This window comes from Sorex araneus, chromosome 2, assembly GCF_027595985.1.
Source record: "Sorex araneus isolate mSorAra2 chromosome 2, mSorAra2.pri, whole genome shotgun sequence".
Lineage (NCBI taxonomy): Eukaryota > Metazoa > Chordata > Mammalia > Eulipotyphla > Soricidae > Sorex > Sorex araneus.
The window spans coordinates 119103452-119124765 of NC_073303.1; the positions used below are offsets into that span (position 1 = coordinate 119103452).

At 41.4% G+C, this 21314-nt stretch overlaps 1 protein-coding gene, 1 non-coding gene and 1 pseudogene across 2 annotated transcripts in view; 2 read left to right on the top strand and 1 right to left on the bottom strand.

Moving 5' to 3' along the window:
* The first annotated feature begins 639 nt into the window (after positions 1-639).
* On the top strand, positions 640-744 carry LOC129402816 (U6 spliceosomal RNA). The gene has a single exon (XR_008628857.1). It is a non-coding gene; the product is annotated as a U6 spliceosomal RNA (small nuclear RNA).
* Positions 745-3132: 2388 nt separating this feature from the next.
* Positions 3133-21314, top strand: part of RSPO2 (R-spondin 2) — a 151086-nt gene continuing 132904 nt past the window's right edge. Inside the window, exons 1-2 of the mRNA XM_004607672.2 lie at positions 3133-3570; positions 3911-4191. Of these exons, the coding sequence (XP_004607729.1) occupies positions 4098-4191 (94 nt within the window). The 5' untranslated portion in view covers positions 3133-3570; positions 3911-4097. The remainder of the gene's footprint in view (positions 3571-3910; positions 4192-21314) is intronic.
* Positions 9960-10086, bottom strand: LOC129402706 (U2 spliceosomal RNA; annotated as a pseudogene).

Here is a 21314-nt window from a genome sequence, read left to right on the forward strand (position 1 = left end):
GGAAGTATTCTCAAAACCTGGAGGGTTATAAACAAATGAATGCTTGTCTCTGAGGAAGGGAATCAGCTGGAAGAGAAACTTTTCCTAGTATCCCCCATTTTAAGGATTGAATTTTAGCTATGTGAATGAATTATAGGTCAAAAGTAAAGCACAGAAATTGCTTCTTGTCTATAACACTACTACCAACCTCTGCCCTCAGTTAACCTTTTCTATCACCAATGAGTTGTATGAAGTCAACCTCATCAGTACGTTCCTATGTAAACAGACACCAGGCACATATCTATTTACAAAACTCGTTTAATAAAATCACTCTTTAAACTCCAAAGAAAGAGACTGTTCAATCTCCAAGATGAGAAACTATGAGCTCTGAGGCTCAACAACAACACATTCAGAGTTTAGAAATGAAAGGAAGCAGAAATATGGGATTAAAGTTAATGATAGTTTAGGATGCACTTGGGTTGTAGTTTATAGTAGCAAGAACATTCTTGGGTTCTCAAAATCAGATAAAAATTTCAACAAATGGCAAAAAAAAAAATAAAATAAACCCTGCATTATCAGGAAACTAGACCCCAAAAGTCTAAGTGCAACTCTAAGTAAAGCAACCCTTAAAACTAAGTATGACAGTGCTCGCTTTGTCATATATATTAAAATTGCACATATATTAAAATTGGAATGATACAGAGAAGATTAGCATGGCCCCTGCACAAGGATGACACGCACATCCATGAAGCGTTTCATATTAAAAAAAAAAACAAACTAAGTGTGACAGTTTTTTGAGGTTCATTGGTGTCTTCTAAAAATCAAAGTTAGAGCAGGAGCAAGCATAGGAAGAAAAGAATTAGCAATACTTTTTTCTCCCACAGCCCACTTTTATCTACAAAAGCTCACTAACCCATCTCCAATAGAGGCAGTACTGCTGTAATTCCTTTAAAAATGTATTTAGAGACTCACAAACCTGTAAAATATCTCCAGTTTCAAAAATGTTCACTGTGCAACCCAAATGATTGAAATGTTGGGAAGCAATATTTCAAGACAAAGGTAGAAAGTGGTCTACATTAGTAAAAAGGTTGGTACAGAGGATAATTTCTTTCTTCACTAAGGAGTCTGTCCTCACACTGTGAGGCCCTGTAGCAAACTTGCTAAAAACAAAAAATGAATGATAAATTAGAATATGATAGAGGTGAAAGAGATTCTTGGTCCAGTTTCCAAAAGATTCACACACTTTCCAGAGCCATTCAAATCCCAGATGACTAGTGATGGAGCTAAATCTACAAGCTAGGTCTCATGCTTTTCTCCCCCCTTAAATAATTTAAGACACACATAGCCAGTGACCTTGAGTGGTCTCCAAGCTGGATGGGTATGTAGGGATTTATTTAAAGTCTTCCTTCTCCCTTGGGTTTCAGCTCCCTTAAAATTCAATAAATTTGATGCTTGCCTATGTAAATTCTATTGGGGAAATGGTATGTGTGACTAGGGAGGGGTATTCATGGTACAATTAAGTCATCATGTCAAATTCTGGACCATTCCCGAAGCTGAAATGTTTCCAGTTGCTTCCAAATTCTGTGATAAAAATCAAAGACTGAAACTTGAGACACAGATGCACTATTTGTGTAATGTTTTGTCAACTCTAGTTGTGCCCTGTGGGCCAATCCCAAGGGCTGAATTTTCTTATCTAGGAAATGGAACCTATGACCTCAACCAGGCTTACCTGGGAGTTCTCAGGCACAGAGTAAATGTAATAATCTGAAATTCTCATCACACAATACTGCTGTGTAACAAGAATATCCTTAAAAAGTTATGAATAAGCAATGACAGGCATAATTAATAGTAAAAATAGTTAACAATATTTTTGGTTGTCTATATAATTGTCTCCAGTCCCCAAATTTCCAATCAAATTCTGGAACAGAAAGTGTTGAAAAGAAATTTCAGTAGGAAGCTTAATTATTTCAATGGAATTAATCAAAAGGAAATTTCAATGCATGTGTAATAGTATGATACTGGTCATAGCTACAGAGACAATTATGCCTTGGTTAGTAGTGTTCTTATCTTTTGTCTAAGAAGGATATACATTCATTTTAACAGTAATGAATGCAAGATGGAAGATTTCTCCAGAATAAAACCAAAATAAAAGGCATCAATTATAAATTTAATGCAACACTTCTTATGTAGAATAGTTGCCCAATGCAAAGCAACTAAGTTCATAGATTTTGAGGGTAGAGGACAAGGAAGTGGATTATGATAGAGTCCCACATTAATGAGAAGTAAAATATTCTTTAAAGATTCAAGGTCTCAAAGTCTTGGGCACTGTAAGTGAGGACTCACAAATTTTCATAAGCTTTTCTGCAGGAGAAACAAAGAAAGAACATTTCTGAGAATAAGCCAATTTATTGGAAATATCCTTTTACTCTCTCTACTGAGGAGAGTGCTCTGTCAGCAGAATTCATATGTATAGGCTGGAGGGATAATACAGCGGGTAGGGGGCTTGTCTTGCACATGGACGACCAGGTTCAATCTCTGGCACTACACAAGGCCCCCTGAGCACCACCAGGAGTGATCTTTGAGCACGGAGTCAGAAGGAAGTCCTGAGCACAGCCAGGTGTGGTCCCAAAATAAACAAACAATAAAAGATCCCACCATCACTATCACACACACACACACACACACACACACACACACACACACACACACACACACACACACACTTAAAACGCTTTTTAAAACGTTGCAGAGGTGTGGCATACTCTTTGGAGGTGTGGCTCCTGTTTAAATAGCCCTTGTCAGGAGTTCAGGGTGGTTGCTGAGAGCTGGAGGAGGAAGGAGAAAGTTTCTGAGGCCAGCTGAGGTGGAGACCTACGCGGAACTCCCAAGTGGGCTCCTTGCGGGTAAAAGCAATTGGGCTTGGGAGTCAATAGGATCTGCGGACGCTTCTTCTTCCCCGCACCCCTCTTTCCCATCTACTTCCCAGTTTAGTCACTGCTCCGGGAAAGTCAGGAGTTGAGCGCGTTGGAGCTTGTCAGCTCTCTCTAGGACCTCAGGGAAACCTGCGAGTTTCTGGCTTTAGGACCCAGGAACTCCGAGGCAGCCTGGATTTGGATCCCTTGGACCACAGCACCACCTACTTATAGAAGCATCCCGAGCCCCAGCCCCTCCGCATCTCCCTCGGAAAGTGCGCTCCGCACATCCCTCCGGCCTCCAGGCAGCGCCGTGTCTCTAGCCCGCCGGCACGGGGCGAGCTCTTAGCTGCGAAGTGGCGGTGGAGAGAGCCCGGGAAACCGCACAATTGGCTAGGGAGCGGCCAAGCGAGCGGCCGTGCGCCTCGCCCCGAGATCGCGCTCGCCGGCGGGGACGCAGCATCCCCGCGGCGGCTGCAGACGCTCCCGACTTGGCCGCGCTGCTGCTCGGGCGCCGCAGGCCCCGAGGACCTCGGAGCACTTGGACCCCCACGGCGGCCACCGGTATCCCGGAGGTGCCAGGCGCTCCGGGCGGGTCTCGGCAAACTTTTGCCCAGCCCACGTGCTAGCGGGGCGCTTGGCTTCCCCGGCCCGGGATGGAGTGCCGCGCCTAGGCACGGTAGGCGATCGGGGCCGGCCCACGGCGCTTAGGGACCCCACTCTGCGACGCCAGGGCTCCCCGAACTCTGCGCTGGCCTTTCCCCGGGCGCGTCGGTCCGCGCAGCGCCCAGTGTCCCGCCGGGCGTCTGCAGCCCTGCCGAGGTCGCTAATTCACTGATTGCCATCACCTTCTGCGCGCTCAGGGTTAAGCGTCTCGGCGGCTCCCGCCAGGCTGAGGGTTCGCTCCCCCCCTCCCCGCCCTGCCCCTCTTAAATTGGGACGCGCGAAGAGGCAGCCGCCTTCCACCCCCCTCGGCTTTCTCCACCCCACCCACCCTGTTTCTTGTCCCGGTCTCTCAGATTCAAGGCGCGGAGATGCTGAAGATGCCCTACTGAGCCGAGAGGGCACCCGCACCCCGACTCCCCCAGGCTCCCGGCGACTGGCGCTCGGCGTCTTCCCCAGCTGCGCCCTCCGCGCGGCCCCCCTCGGAGGAGCCCGACTGTTCCCCGACTTTGAGAGGCGCCTCTCGCCAGCCCCACCGCCCAGATGCAGTTTCGTCTCTTCTCCTTTGCGCTCATCATCCTGAACTGTATGGATTACAGTCACTGCCAAGGCAACCGATGGAAACGCAGTAAGCGAGGTGGGTCCCCACTCTGCTGGGGAGGTGGGCGGGTCGCGACACGCAACGCCCCGGCTCTCGGGGCTCCCTCGGGCTGAGCTGTGCCACCCACCCCGGGCGTACCCCTTATTTCCCGCTCGTCCGGACGCCCCTCTCTGTCCACTGACGGCGCGGCGACCCTGAGCGAGACGCGACCAGAGTCGGTGCGGAGAGCCGGTGGCGCGCGGGCGCTCGGACCCGGGTTCGCGGCGGGGTTCTGCTACTGAACTTTTCCTTTCCGCTTTCCTCTCTTGCGTTTCTCTCCTCCTGGCTCTTCCTTTCTCTCGTTGAAAAGTTCTCTTAACCTTCTCCCTTGCAACTCATCTCTACGTGCCCCGTCCACGTGTACCCCAAATTTGTGTGCATATGGCTAAGGAGCGCTCTGAGGGGGTAGTGAGTGATGGTAGATCAAGGTGGGGTGCAGGACCTTTCCGACCAACTAAAGGGAAACGTTAGTGTCTTCCTGGAAGCCAAGACCAGGTGGGCTGATTTACCGAGATCTCAATGAGCATCAGTGTGTGTACAGGTTTTCTCGGTAGCGCTCCCCGCTCAGAGTGCTTTGGGGGAGGATGGCGTGATTGGGGACAGGCCGGCTCTGCCCGCTGCGTTTCCCTCCCTCCCAAACAGTCTTGATAAAATTCACTTGTGGCTTTTTAACCCCTCCCTCCCTCCCTCTCCATCACTTGTATGCGCTATGGGGTAGGCGAGTAGAAGCCTCCAGAAAGCTTTCTTGCAAGCGCTGGCTTTCCTCCAGTCTTAGTGCGTGCCGATTTGTTTGAGTCCTGCTGTGAATGCAGCTATCCCAAATGTATTTTATTTAAAGGACTGTTAAACGCAGGGTTGGGTTCCTTCTCTCTCTCTCTCTCTCTCTCTCTCTCTCTCTCTCTCTCTCTCTCTCTCTCTCTCTCTCTCTCCCTCCCCCCCTCCCATCTCTCCCCCTCCTCCTCCCTCGTGTTGCCCATGTAAAAGGTGTAAAAGGTGCACTTCATCCATGAAAACGGACTCCATTTAGCAAATTCAGACTTTGTTGCAGGTAGAATTTGTCTTGAGCTGAACAGATCTTGATATTTCTTTTTCTTTTGGTATGTAGAGGTTTCACACTACCTGTGCTAAGGGTTATAACTCAGTTAATTTTGCATCAAGATTTTGGAGTGAGGTAAGAGTGTGTGTGTGTGTGTGTGTGTGTGTGTGTGTGTGTGTGTGTGTGTGTGTGTTCTTATCCTCTTTTTTGGTAGTCTTTTCGGGTGTTAATAAGCAGTCCTCATCTATTCCAGGACCAAAGTTGGCTGGAGCCCGGGTAATGCTGAGGTGGGGTGGAGGTGGGGGTGGGGAGACTGGCAGTGTGCATAGCTCCCTTGGTAGCCCTCTGCTTTCCAAACCCCGCTGTGGAAATATGGTTTATAAGAAGGAGGCCCCTTCTCCAAGGCTCATTTCTGACAATCGCAAAATGCTTATTCTCAGAAGTTATTCTGCATGTAAATACGAGGAGAATGCGCGGAGGCTATGAACATTTGATATGGGTATCAGTTTTGGAAAACTCCCTTTCCTCTCTCCCCACTCGCTCCTTTCTCCACTCCATATTTTCTTCACAGGTATTCCAGGAGAGCCAGCACTCTCTGATTACCCGGTGGTGCTGAGAAGTGTTTGGAGAGGCTCACTCCTCCCCCATCCTATGAGCAGAAGTGGCTGTTCTTTTGGTTAAAAAACAAAACAAAACAAACAAAAAAACAAACTTTCCTGAAAAATGTGTCAAGTATAGACCTTTCCTGAAAAACATGTGAAACATGAACCTATCAAACCCCCGTTTGCCAAGTTCTTGTCTAGTAGATGGCTTGACTAGTTCAGTGATGTCACTCTAAGTCACACTGCCTGTCCTGTTTGGGTAGCCTGGGGAAGAACCTAACAGATTGTTTTAGTGGAGCTCTTAATGCCGAGAGATGTTTGGTGGAGAATGACATGACAGCACCCCTGCGGCCAAAAGTGATACTGCATGCTTCTCTCCAGTGCCACCTCTGAAGGGGCTCAAGGGGCTCTCTCCATAGAAGGGGCTCTCTCCACAGGCGGCAAATCTACTGATTTCACGTTAGCAAACTCTTAGAGTCGTTATCCTCCACAATCCCACAAGTGCTGATATTAGCAACCCCATTTGATAGTGGGCAATAGTAACTTTCACCAATCCAGCTCTTTAATAGAACTGAAATGCTTTCAGGAATATGTGAATTAGTAAGGTAGTTTTTTTTTTTTTTTAAATCCTGTAAATGTGTGTATGTGCTAACAGATGTCTCTTCTGCAACCCCAGTTTCTGGTTAACAGAACTGTGGCCCTTAAGAGTGACCACACTATCTGTGCCAACAAAGGGTAGACTGTGCTTTTAATTAAAAGTGGAACTGCTTAAAGGGCAGGCTAGACAGTGTAGAGTGATAGTTGCTTTTCTGCTTTCCAAGGAAGCTTAAGGGTTGCATTGTGAGAGCATTGAAATGAATAGAGATCTAACTCAGGTTGTGTGAATTGTCCCTCTTCACAAACTTAAGCTGGTTTTAATTGATCTCATGTCCACTGATTGATCCTATACCAATTGTTGTGCATTCCAAACAATTGGCTTTCCCCAAGGAGATTGATTTAAATTAGTTTCTTGGTGAATGCTTGACTACTAGCCAAATCATGTCAACAGTGACAGTTGACATGCTAGAGCTTATTGTGGTACCAACATTTCCCCCTTTCCCTTTGTTTTGGATAGTGGCAGTTAAATACTACTTTCCAGGAAGAAAAGTGATTAGGACCTTAAAGAAAGAAGGTGTTGTGGCTTAGATCAGTTATTTTCTTGGCTTTCTGCTACAATACAGGCAGGCAGCAGTGGTACCAGGACCGGTTAGACTAATGCCTAGGATCTGATTTTTTTCCTTTCCATATTCCATCTGCAAATAATCAAACCTTCACCGTGGAGCATTCTCAGAACTCCTTTGGCATTATGTTTAGTCTGCTCTATGATCTCAGATGCGCTATAATATCATTTTCTTAATGAAATAAAATTCTTGGCAGAGATCAGATAATTTAGTCAGTTAAAATCAATTGCATCTAGTCAGAAATGGCATATATATCATTTAACTGTTTTATTTTAAAATATAGGCAGAGGATTGTGAGAGTAGAATGTTGACCTTCGCTACCATTGACCAAACTGAGTAGGAGATGATTATAAACAACAAATATCAAAAGATCCTAAAATAAAAATGTATTTGGCCCAAACAATCCTAAAATAAAAATGTATTTGGCCATTGCAAGTCAGGCCTGGCAGCAATATTTATAAAATATCAATTAGGCACAAACCAAGAACGCCTGTCTGATAAAGAGAAGACACATGTGACACTTTGAAGAGTTGATTGACAACTCATGTTAACAATCAGAACTTACTCCATTCACATGAGGCTCCCTATAAAGCTTAATTATTATTGGCTACTATAAACTCCTATTGCCTCCATCTGCTTTGGGATCTTTTATAATTGATTTATGTAGTACCCTGGGTTGTTTTTCTTTTGAGGAATGATTGTAAGTCATATTGCAGACTTGATTACATAAAAATGGGTAGACAAATCATAACTTTATGCAGCCTCCTGGGATTTTATGAACTTGGCCCATAGATACTTTGTATCTTCTTCTGTTTATATGCCTAGTGACATTTTGGCCAGGGATTTATGAAAACACCTTAATAAAATTTTTTGACTACAGAATAGGTGTTTCTGGAGGTCCGATGGTAGGGGGCGAGCTATGATCGTTGTTTTCAACTGTAACTTTTTCCCCATAGGAAGCCTTAGCATCTCCTTCATAAGGTTATATTTTCCTAAGATTAGATTTGTCTTCTGTTTGTCAAAAATAGTGTTTCTGGTAATTGAGGCTGGTAAAATTAAACATTTTCTCTTAAGCCTTATAAGGCACAGTTTGCTTATGTTTATATCTTAAAACAATGAATGAAGAGATTTGGAGCTATTTGGTTTTATACTTAGCTGCTTTTCAGAGTATTCTTTCAAAATACAAAACGGCACATGGAACATATTAACCTACATGTACATGAAAAAAAACTTCAAATTACATTTTGTATGCCTTCTTTTTTTAAGTTGCAAAGAATTTCAGAAAAGCTTATGCAATGTTTAATTTTGCAGCATAAACATATTCCTTCTTCTCTTGTGTTCTCTCTTTTGTCAGTTGGCTGCTTTTCCTTTTAGCATAATTGAGTTTTCCTAGCCAGCATCTTCCCCTTGTAGAGAGGTTAGAAAGTCGCCATGCTACAATCAACAACTTATTATGCTACTGAGATTTGGAAATGATTCAGACTAGGTGACGTTCCTCTGGGCCTTCATTTAATTCTGGCTTTCTTTATCTGCTTATAAGGCCAGATTGGGTACAATCCAGTATTTGCAGAAATCATAAGTTGGAAATGACACTTTTAATTCCTTAATGCAAAACCACCTCTTGCTTTATTCAGAAACAACTGGCCTGTATGGATTATTCAGGCTACTTTATAATTTTTTCTTCCAATTTTACTGCATTTTCAACCCCACCTCCACCCTCCCTGGAAATAAGCCTGATTAAGCCTCCCAAGTCCAGGAAATAGAAGCGGACAAATCATTTGTCTTAACTGGTAACATTCTACTAAATGAAGTGAGAAATTCTCATATGAGAAAGTTTTTGTGTTTATTTTTGGGCCACACCCAGCAGGGCCCAGGGCTCTCTCCTGGATCTGCACTTGGGGTTCACTCCTGATGGACTCTGGGAATCACATATGGTCGTGGGATGGTAAACCAGGCAGGCCACATGCAAAGCAAGCACCCTACCTACCCGTCCTCTTCCCCTCCCCTTTCCCCTCCTCCTCCCCTCCCCTTCCCCATCCCCTCCCCTCCCTTCCTCTCCCCTCCTCTTTTCCTCCTTCCCTACCCCTTTTCTATCCTTTTCTTTTCAAAATCCACCGTTTATCTATCCTTCTCTTCCTAAACCCCATTATTTTTGTTACCCTATTTTCAAACATGCTGCCATCTGCCACGCTTCTAACAATGCTCATTTCTTTTACTTCCTGGGACTTTTAAGACTAGTCCTCTTTCTTCACTAGCTACCCTTCTGTTCTCTTATTTCACTCACATCTCAACCTATTAGTAAGGGGTCCCCCCTTTTTCTTGTGTGGGGAGGGCTTTCACGGTGGCTATTGCTTCTACCTTTGACCTCATTTTCTGCCTAACAAATGGCGGCTTCCAGTACTCTTTTATTGTTTCATAAACCACATTAGTACCTGTTTGTATATCCTTATTCCTGTTTATTATTTAAGTGGTAGAATATCCAAATGGCACAATAGCTTGGGTTAGGGTAGGAGAGAAAGCCTGTAAGGGAAGTAATTTATATTTTATTTTATTATGGTTTTGAGGCCACAGTGAACTGTGCCCAGGGCTTACTCCTTCCTGGCTTTGCAATTAAGGATCACTCCTGGTGGGGCTTGCAGGATCATTGTCATACTTGGGATTGAACCCAGGTCAATCTTCAGCACCAATCATAGTACTAACCATACTGTCTTTCCAGTGCTAGTGACTTGTATTTGAAACACACTTCTCACGGAAGGAATTTATAATTCATCTTCTGTTCAAACAAGGAATTTTCATCTGTTCAAACAAATAATCAGTTAGGGCAAAATAGAAGCAAATGGCGTTTATCTTTTTAAAAGGCATTCATGGGCTAGACAGATGGTACAGCAGATATGATGCTTGTCTTGCACGTGGTCTACCTGGGTTCAGTTCATGGTACCATACAGGGTGCCCTGAGCACTGCTAGCAGTGATCCCTGAGCACAGAGCCAGAAGTAAGTCTTCACTTGATCTTAGCCAAAAGGCCAAGAAGGGATGAGCACAGCTAGATGTGGCCCTCAATCAAAAAACAAGGTAATAATCAGTATTCTTATTAATAACATGAGTAAGCAAGTTCAGGAAAATATTCTGCAGTATGTGTATGACTAGTATGATAACTGTAGCAGCATTTTTTGGGGGTCTAGAGATACAGCTAGTACTTTTGTGAACATCTTTAAAAAAATCTTTTTTTTTACATTTTTTTTAATATTGTCTTTGGGCCACACCCAGATTTGCTTAGGGCTTACCTCTGGCTCTGAGTTCAGGGATCAATCCTGGCAGGTTTGGGGAACCATATGAGGTGCCTGAGATCGAACCTAGGTCGGCTGTGTGCAAGGCAAGCATGCTACCTGCTGTACTATAGCTCTGGCCAAGAACTATAAAACTAATAAAAAACTTGAAACTAATAAAAAAGTCCTTCATTTCTTTGGGCTACAGAGATGGGATCTGGTGCTTTCATACAAGTCTCACAGAGATCCATGCTTCATCTCTTTCCTTAATTCCTTCAACAGGTTAAGAAGCACTGGTTAAAGAAATAGGAGATATGGACTCTTTTTTTTTTTTGTTCTTTTTTTGGGGGGGTGGGGGGCTTAGGAATTATTCCTAAGTGATGCTTAGGAATAATTCCTCTGGTGATGCTTAGGAATAATTCCTGGCAATGCTCAGGGGACTGTAGGGAATGCAGGGGATCAAACCCAGGTTGGCTGTGTGCAAGTCAAGCATCCTAGCCACTATAGTATCACTCCAGCCCCAAGATTTGCTTCCATGGACATCTGTTTTCGAAGTTTATTTTCCCTGTGTGGCTTTCAGCCATTTGCCGTGTGTATACTTCACAGATGAACACATACTGGAAGCACTATTTCAAGATTTATTTTGGTAAATAATTACTTGGCCAATAATCCTTTAGTCAAAGACAATAGTTGTTAAATTCTCCCCTCCATCCCCCTAAAAGGTTTATAAAAGCACAAAGTCAATACACAGAATCAGGATTCTGCTAAAACTTTTCATATGGCCTAACTTAAAAAAAAAAAAAACATTATTAATGAGCAGCAGTTCAGTTCAATCCCTGTTTTTACAATCCCTGTTGCGATTTTCCAGCTGATGACATGTGGTTCTGGCATTGGTGTGACTGGTCTAAATCTCAGTTCACAGCACAGATTTGTGAGAGCCAGGCTAAGCTGAGTGGACTTGTGACTGGCTCAGCACATTTTAGACCATTTCTTCGGGATGGCCTTAACCTCGTACCTTCTGCAGGGTAACCTGCCAAGCAGTTTCTCCATAGTGAAAACACAGAGGCCGATAGAGGGCACACTTTGCACTCTTTTCTTTGTGCTTTGTTCTCTGAACTGGTACGATTGGTGATTGGTGCTTATTGTGCTTTGGCACTCTTGGTTTTGGAGGCAAATCTGCTCTGCTCTCTCTGCTCAGGGTAAATGATGAGGTCCCAGAAAAGAAGGAGAAGGAACAAAGAGGACTTTTAGTCTCATTGAACTTTTCCAGTTTTGCTCCCTAGTCTCCTGATAAAACCTTCTCACAAAACGGCACCCTTGACCAACATCACAGTTTCAGTTACTCCGAGACAGAGACATTAAAGCTGGACATCTCAGTAAGTTCAACGAGAGCTGGAGTGTAGCTTCTTTTATGGTCACATTCCCCTATTTCTCTTCAAAGAATGTTTCCTGTAAATACTTAAGTTTAGAGTTTACCACCAAACTACTCTGGATTAATGCTCTCTATGACTCTCTCACATCCTAGTCATTTGAGAAAGGCAAACAATTTCTGATGTTATTTAGAATATCAAAAGAAAGGTTTTTTTAGGCTAAGAGTAGCATGCTTGGCATGTATGGGGAGAATTGGTACATCCCCAACGCCCCACCATCAGCCAAGCACCACCTGGTGTGTCCCCCCCAAAAGAGAAAAAATATGATTTTTCCCCTCCTGTAATAAAGTATAATATATAACCCTCAAATTCCCCTCCTTTTGTTTGATAACCACTATATTTTAATGCCTCTTGTTGTCAAAAGCTGACTGTTAATATTGGGGGATTTGTACTCTATCATCATAAATCTGACCATTGCTAATCACACAGTTTGAAAAAAAAAGTCAGCACCAGATTTTGTTTAGTTAAATAATAATGAGTCTAATATCTCTATACCAAATGACACAGTATATGTCCTTTACTCCTGGGAAAGATCCTTTGATGTTTTTATGGTATTTATTCTCAGCTCTTCCAATGCCAAATTAGTCTTTGGAGACTGCCAATCAGAAACCACTGGCAACAGAGGAAATTGAGAAGAATTATGTTGGGTGGGGCTGCTGTGTTATCATGCTTAAATAGAAATTAAGTCTATTCTAGTCTTTGAATTGTTATGTTCTCTGGACAGTTACTATGGGTGAAAGGAAACTGAAGCTTGATTAAATTTAACGTGCTAGTTTTTGACCCTTCTCTGTTTTAGACTATATTCATAAACTTAATTTACTTACCGCTCCCTTTTTAGCACCCTCTGAAAATAAACATGAAGAAACCCCCAATAGCATCAGAGTAACTACTGCCTACTAATCATTTTAGAACCCCCACCCCCAGGGGTGGCACACCCACCTTTTTAGAAGTATATGCAGATGTGGTTTTAAAGGTAAAAGTGGGTAAGGGGGCATTGAGGATTCCTGACTGTCAGTTCTAGATTCTTCTAAGTAAATAAGAGGAAGTAGCAGATCAAAGCTATAGGTTGGATGAATAGAATTAGCAAACTTGCTTGAAACAGTGTGTGCCTGTGCGTTTGGGTTATACATTGGTGCACTCAGGGGCTACTCTTGGCTTGCTCAGGGGATGCTTCTTGTGGATGGGGAATTTCAAGCTGTGGGGAATTGAACCCTACAGTAAATTCATGCAAGTCAAGTGCCCTACCACTCGGTCACACCTCTGGACATGAAATTTCCTAATTTTACAAGGATTTCACACTTTTCTAATGCTTTGAGGAAAATCCTAGCTGTTCTGTTTGTCACATTCCATCTGGGGAATGGTATCTTGTGGTTACCCTTCTTCCACTAGCCTTGTGCAGAAGAGAAACTTTGTTAGGAGCAGGGGACTAATCTGAGAAACCAAATGCTGTTTGATAGTGGACAGCAGTGGTTCCCAGAAATGCGATTAGTGGGTTGAGGTTAGTTTGTGTGGCGTTAGGGAAACCGTTCACACCACTCCTGGGGGCCAAAAGTCATCAGCCGTGGCTGATGTAACTCTGGACTGAATCTTGTCAATTTTAAAATAGTCTTTTTTTTCCTGCCCTGACAAAGGGCACAAACATCACTCTGAAACCTGATATAGAGGTTGGAAATTTTTCCTTAAAATGGTATTGTTCAATTATGAGCTTGGTACTATTCATGGTTCCCTTCTGTTGATGTAAAAATAACTAAGTTCTTTGCAACTTCTATAGATGGCTTCAAGATGATTTTGATTTGAAAGTGACTCAGGTTCTAAAAGCAAGACTGAAACAGTCATCTTTTTTTCTTGATGTCTGAGAAAGTTTTAATGAAAAGGAAAAGGCTAAACCTAGAGGAAAAGAGCAGAAGCAAAATAACCACTTTCCAAGATCGGGGGCCTGGATGTTTGTCTTTTGGATCTAAGGCAACATTTGAGAAGTTCATGGGGTTGAAATGACAGATTTTATTTCATAATGTACCCATTCATGGCAGAAACTCTTTCTGGATGCCTTGAACCTCGTGTCCAGCCAGTGGTGTGTTGAGTTATAGTGGAACTTGAGGACCGTTACGTAAGAGTCGCAATGAGCACATCTGTAAAACATCTGGAATCTCAAAGATATTTAGGGACTAGCAAGATAGCTCAAAGAGGTCTAGTGCTTGCCTAGTCTGCCCCAGGCCCTCCATTCAATTCCTGGCATTGCATGGTCCCCAGACATTGTTTGGGGACCACTAGTCCCAACCTAGTCATGGGCCTAGTGGTCCCCAAACAATGTCAGGTTCACACCGTGTTTCCAAGCGGTGTCCTGGGTTTCCTGGGCCTTGCTGACGACCCTTCCCCCCAAAAAACACACAAGGCATTTCATGAAAATTCTTGTTGACAGCTGTTCACATCCAAATGATAGGACCCCTAACCTTACTAGTGGACACTGAATGAAGTCATTTTTATGCTCACAATGCTTCTGAATCATTGTGTTTCAGTTTATTTTTGGGACACACCCAGTTATGCTCAGGACTTATCCCTGGCTCTGGACTCTGGGATTACCTCTGACAGTGCTCGGGGAGCCGTATGGAATGCTGGAGATTAAACCTGAGTTGGCTGTGTTCAAGGCGAGCACTGTGCCCACTGCACTATCCCTCTAGTCTTCACCATTCTGAACTTCAGTAATAACACTACAGATATTGAACTTTAATACAAAAATCTGTAAATATATTTCATAATCATGTTGCCAATGTTTAGAACATTTTATAAGAAAGCCTGATTCTCAACGCAGCTAATGCAGCCTTAGTTATGAGATACAGATATTTAATTTTTTAATGGGAAGGCTGGAAGATGACCACATGTTTATATAAATTGATTTGATAATTCCTTGCATTTAAGAAAGTTCACTCTGAGGAAAGTCTCTGCTATGGTTTAGAACGTTCTATTCAGCCTGGTTTAAAGCAGTATTTTCTTGATAATTTGATTGAAGATATATGGCATGCCAACAATGTTTTGTGGGATGACATGAAGTTGAGACATTTCAAATGTTGATTGGCTGGTAACAAAAGATCGTCAGTGTTGGGAATGACAGAATAAATTGATGAATAAAATCTTCACAGGAAATAAGTACAGTTTACCTCTCAGATAAAGACTCAAACTATAGAAGAAAAGAATGTTGGAGAAAAGGAATGTTCAAAGAATTTTTTGACTCATCCCAATGCGTGAGGTGATCTAGTTGCAAGAAAATAAAAGTGCTTCATAAGAGAAATATTTACCTAGACTGAAGAATGAAGTAGGTGAATATTCTGATCTGGTCTAGCATTACCTTTCTAAGTGTAAAGTCTTCATATCCTAGAACTGCTGTCTCAAAATGGATTTACCTAATCCATGGAAATTAATTTCCTTACAGTTCTGAAGACAAATAGTCCAAAACCAACATATCAGCAAGTCCATATGTCTCTGAGATTATTTGGGGGGGGGTTATTGTCTCTTTTGGCTCTGGAGTCCCCAGATGCTGCTTATTTCAAGGCAGCCTCAGTTTCTGTCTTCGTCATCACTGGGCTGCCTTCCCTCTGTGCTGGACTCTCCTTTTATCCAAGAAAACCATCATATTGGATTAGCACTCACTTTCATCACCTCAGGTTAACTTGATTACATCTGCAAAGACTCAATTTCACAGTAACGTCACATTCATAAGTACCTGGGCATGAGCTTTAGTTTATCTTTGGGGGCCACATTGCAGTGTTCCCTGTAGGTTTTTAAATTCTTGTTTTATTTCCATAACAACCCATAGGAGCAGGTCGATATCTTTGTCAAATTAGTGGTTGCCACTAATTAGTACATAATTATTAAACATGATTATGGATTAACAAATTATGATTTTACCAGACTCCGTGGTCTTTAATTTATTAAAATTCTTGTTGTGACCCCATAGAAGCATATTGCTATCTCTAGGTTTGTCACTAATCATTGTGTAATAAACACACATGTTCGTTGTTAATAATGATTGAATCATGCATAATTATTGTACTATTTAAAAAAATCAGAAGTAGAATCAGTTGTAAAAGTAGACAGAAGTATTATGATTAGTAGAGAGACAGACCCATTTACAGAAGCATATAGCATGGACGACTTCATATAAAGTAAAACATTAATGGCATTTCCTGGGCCGACACACCCAGAAACTTGACAGTCCCAGTGCTATCAACCTGGGTTATAAGTGAATAGTGTTTGAAGTAGGAGAACTCTACTCCAGTTCTTTTATCTCTGAAGTTCTTTGAAACTCGATTGAATAAAAGAAAGACTCAATGTTTACTTTATCCAATAAATTTATGAGTCCCGTTGGCTTCTTGTTGAGGTAATGCTAACCATTCTGTTCACCTGGCTTCATAGTGAAGTTTGTTCTCCAAGAGCTGTTAGCATCTTTGATGGACCATTACCATCATCTCCATGTTGTCTCCTGAAAACAGCATCTATATTAAAGGTGCCAAATTAGTTTTCTCTCATTTGGGGTACATTTGTATTGCCAAGTAGCTTGATTTATTCATATGCTAGATATAAGGGGATAATATGGACTTTCTTTGAATGATGTTGTGAATACCTTTTAACCAACAAAAGCAGAGGAGGTAGCATAAGAACTCCCTATATACTGGTCACCCAAATCAAGCATATATTGAAACTTTTACCTCTCTTTTTCATTATCTTAAAAAAAACTTTATTACATCAGATTTCATGTATTGTATTCTTTTACCTTATGCATTTCTAATTGCATTTTGTAGAATACATTTTCTTGCCAAACTGCAGTGTCATTAACAAACCTATAAACAACCGACTCTTCCTTGGTCATATCACTTAGCCATATCTAATTTACTTTCTTCATCGCCTAAAAAAAATCCATTTGTGAACTTGTTGATATGACCCTCAAGTTTATTTTGAGCAGTGCTATTCCCCATTCATTTTTCTATTTTGTTGAATCACTGGGAAAAAACTCAGTTTTCCTGCCGAAGCTCTAACTTTTTGCATTTCTCCATTTGTTCCCGTGTGGGGATCATTTGACATGTTTCTCTATTTTCTATTCCTGATATTTCCTGTAAACTTGAATCCCTTCTTGAAGGTTTCATTAGCTTTAGGTTCTCCTTGGCTGGAATCTTGAGCATATTGCGTGCTGCTTATTATGCCACATCAGGAAACATACAAGGCTCTGTTATGCTGGTACTGTAGCCAGGCAGAGATTAATCAGTGGCTTCATGCAGCAGCAGCCTGGTCCTTCGCTTTGAAAGTCCCCATCAATCTTTTATCTGATGGTTTCTTTCACTGATCATTTTATTTTGTTTGTATCATCAAACAGAACAGGGATTTTAAAACACTTCATGTTTAAAATCTCATTTTTAATGAGATTCAATAAAAAAAATCCCTTAGTTTGACCATAGATATTTTGTTAATTGAAACATAGTTCTTAGAGGAAAGGCAGACTTTATGCTTAATTCTTTCCCTTTACTTGCCAATTTACAGGGCAAGGAGTTGGTACATGTGAGGCACCCCCGGGTCAATTTCACTGCAACTGAATAAAGAGCTTTGATTTGTGTCAAGTCCTTGCCTGTCAGATGGAGGAGGTACAATCTTCCAACAGCTTCTGCTTCCCAAAACATTAGTGGTCAAATGACATTTAAAGAAAAATCTCTCTTGGCTTCTGCTAACAGGAATGAAATGCAAACCCTCTGCAAACCTGAATTCTATTAGACATCTTCTGATAATGTTTTCTGTTAACAGCTTTCAGAGAAGCTACTGAGTGACCAAAAATACAGTAGCTTCAGCCTGGTGTAATCTGAGGCTCATTGGGTAGAAAAACAGTACTTTGTGCTACTTAAACACTGTCTGGATGACTTAGAGAGGGAGGAAGAAAATATTTGAGATCAACTGGATGTTGCAGAATACAGGTACTGTTACCTGAGAAAGATTAAAGTTTTCCCAAACTTTTTACCAGAATGGCAGCTGGCACTTTGAATGTGCTCTCCAAGCCTATCATTGACTAATGTGGGACAGGCCAGTCTAACTTGCAGGCATACAAAAAGCAAAGTTTTTTTTTTAATTTTTATTTTATTATTCAATCACCGTGAGATAGAGCATTACAAAGCTGTTCATGATTTGGTTTCAGTCATGCAATGTTCCAACTCCCATCCCTCCACCAGTGTAATTTTCCAGCACCAATGTCCCCAGTTTCCCTCTCCCCACGAACTAACTACTCCCCACCATTGCCTGCCTCTATGGAAGGCACCTCGCTTCTCTCTCTCCCTTCCTCCTCTCTCCTTCTCTCTTTCCCTCCCTCTCTCTTTCTTCATCTCTCTCTCATTTTAGGCATTATGGTTTGCAATACAGATGGTGAAAGATTATCATGTAGATCCCTTCACCTACTTTCAACAGTTTGTTCTTGTATGCAAGGTTTTTTTTTCTTTTTTTAAAAAATCCAAACTTAGCCCTTGCTAATCAAGTTACTATTAGTGTGTGTGTGTGTGTGTGTGTGTGTGTGTGTGTGTGTGTGTGTGTAAGATTTTTAAAGAAATTTACTTGGAAAAATATTAGAGAAAAAAAGAGGAAGAGAAACCATGTTTAAGAAAGAACAAGGGCTTTTTAAGGGGAAACATCTTTTGGGGGGTTACTTTAAAAATTCTTATTAAGCTCATTTAATAATTTTCTTATTAGTGAAGTTGAAAATACACAGAAGAGGGAGCTGGAGCGATAGCACAGTGGGTAGGGCATTTGCCTTGCACACAGCTGACCCAAGTTCGATTCCCAGCATCCCATATGGTCCCCTGAGCACCGTAAGGGGTAATTCCTGAGTGCAGAGCCAGAAGTGACTCCTGTGCATCGCCGGGTGTGACCCAAAAAGCAAAAAAAAAAAAAATACACAGAAGACTATGGGATGATTTAATTAGGAAGTATATTATAAAACTTCAGTAGAGTTAAATATTTAGTGCTTGGCTCACAGATGGAAGCTGTGCTGGAGATGAGTACCATTGGGTGCTCTGTTGCTGGAGAGAGTACCATTCAGTGTTCTGTTACTGGAGAGAGCACCATTGAGTGCTCTGGCTAGGAGATGCCTTCACCACTAGGAAAGGCATCATGAAGCCAGGGAGCCTCTAGTACTAACGAGAGATTCTTGGGAAGGAATTTCTTATTCAATATCTGCCTTTTTAACAGGATCTTCCCCTAGGCATTCAGGGCCATATCCTGTGGCAATTGGGGCATGACGTGCCATCCGGGACCAGGGCCTCAGCTAGCCTAGCATGTTCCTCCACTTTGTATTTCCCTGTGTTTAAGGACGACAAATGACCTAGATCCATAAATCCGGGGTAGTAGTTCAGGCTCTTCATCCTCCTCCCACCCATTCTTTCTTTTATTTGAGTTTGAAAATTATTTTGACAGTAAAACCCCATAATTTGCTGAGACATTAAGTGTTTTATTTTAGAAGCATGTGGAGAATTCATTACATTGAAAAATAACTGAGGAAGTTATTTATTTTGGGTGTGTGTGTGGGGGACACACTTGAGTGTCCTCAGGATTTACTTTTGGCTCAGGGCTCAGGGATTGATTGCTCCTGGCAGGACTCAGGGGACCACATGTGGGGCTCGAACCTGAATTATTGTCATGTAAGGCAAGCACCTTACCCACTGTACTATCTCTCTGGCCCTGAGGAAGTTTTACTTAAATTAAGAATGTAAACCTGATATTTACTTATTGTTGGAACTTTTTAAAAAGAGAGCACACAATGAAAAAATAAACTACCAATATTTATTTTACTTGGTGGAAAATACTCTTAACATGTGGGATTTTATCTTTTTATATATTTTTCCCTATCTATAAAAACATTTTAAAAGTTCACATAACACAATAAGTCATAACTAATGCCATTCTTTCTAATGTCTTCATTAGAAGTTACTGCTTACCATGAAGTATTAAAATAATTATGAGCATTTAAGCATATCAGCAATAAAAATTAAATTAAAAATTAATGCTGCTACAATGAACCTTTATTCTTTAGAAATCATTTGTAGAGTTAAACTTTTACTGCATTTGTAATCATTACATTTATGTTCTGTGCATAATTCTCCAGGTTATGTATTATCTTATTTAATCCTCTAATAATCCTGTGGGGTAGTCTGTTTTCCTCTACCTTTTTACAGATGAAGACTCTGTAACACAGCCTTGTAAATAATTTTCTGACAGTCACAGAGTTAGTATGGGGTAGAGCTAGAATTCAAATTAGGAATTTTGACTCACTCATACTTAGAAATGTTTTTCTTTCTTTAAAAATATTTATTTTTGTTTCTATGTAAGCACCATGATTGACTAAACTTTTCATAACAGAATTTCATGCATTGGGTGTCCCAACTCTGAATCCACTCCATGGTAGCATCCTTCCATCAATGACACAAGGTTTTCTTTCTCTCTGAACCCCCACATTTTGTAAAATTCATTAAAAATATATAAATATTTAATATATTTTGGATCACATGTTTACACTAATGTTGACCCATGATGTTAATATACATAGTTACATCACTTCTAAACCATTGAAATATCCCTGATCCTTGACTGGTGCCTTATTGCCAGTCTGTCTTTTTATTTCTCACTTCCCTGCCTTCCTTGGCATTCTCAGTTCTATAATTTAGGTTCAAGGCTTTGCCATCATTTGCTACCTTCCTTTTTTTTGTCTTTGCATGCTACAGGTAAGTAAGAATATTTGGTATTAATCCCCTCCTTTTAATTTCTAATTTCTAACACTATATCTTCTAGTTTATCTAGATTACAGCAAATTGCATGATTTTTATTCTTATGGCTGCATCATATTCCATTGTATATGTATACCACAACTTCTCTATGTGATAGTATGTTGTTGGACATTTGGGTTGTTTCTTTATCCTGGCTATTGTATTAAGTAGTGCAATGAACATAGATGCACATATATCTTTTCAAGTGTATGTTTTTGTTTTTGGGAGTGGATGCCAAGAAGAGGAATCACTGGGTGCTATGGAAATTTAGTCTTAGCTAGAGCAATACCCACACTACCTTCCATAGTCATCCACCAAGATAGAAAGGTCAAACTTTCACCTCTTATCTGTGTGTGGTTCTCAAAACTGCTCCTTATTCTGTAGCTGAGAGATGACATTCTTTTTATCTGAAACTTTTGATAATAATATTCTTCACTGGATTATTTCTACTGAAAATAGAAGCACCTCCTGCATTCCCAGGCATCTCATGATCTAAAAGTAGGGAGATAAAAAATTCTTCCCTATTTCCCTCAATATTAATGAATTTAGTATTTATTAAACATGAATATTTATTAACTATTTAAATCTGTGCTTTTTCACTACCATTTCTTTCTCTATCCTCTCCAGTACACTTTGAATTTTTCTTTCTCTTACTCTTACCATGTCATAAATCAAATTGTCTCCTCTTGTTGAGTGGCAGGAAACACAGAATGCTTATCAAAGTTTATTTCTTTTTGCTGATTGGCCTTAAGTGTTAGCTAGACTAAGCTTCCCAGCCTCC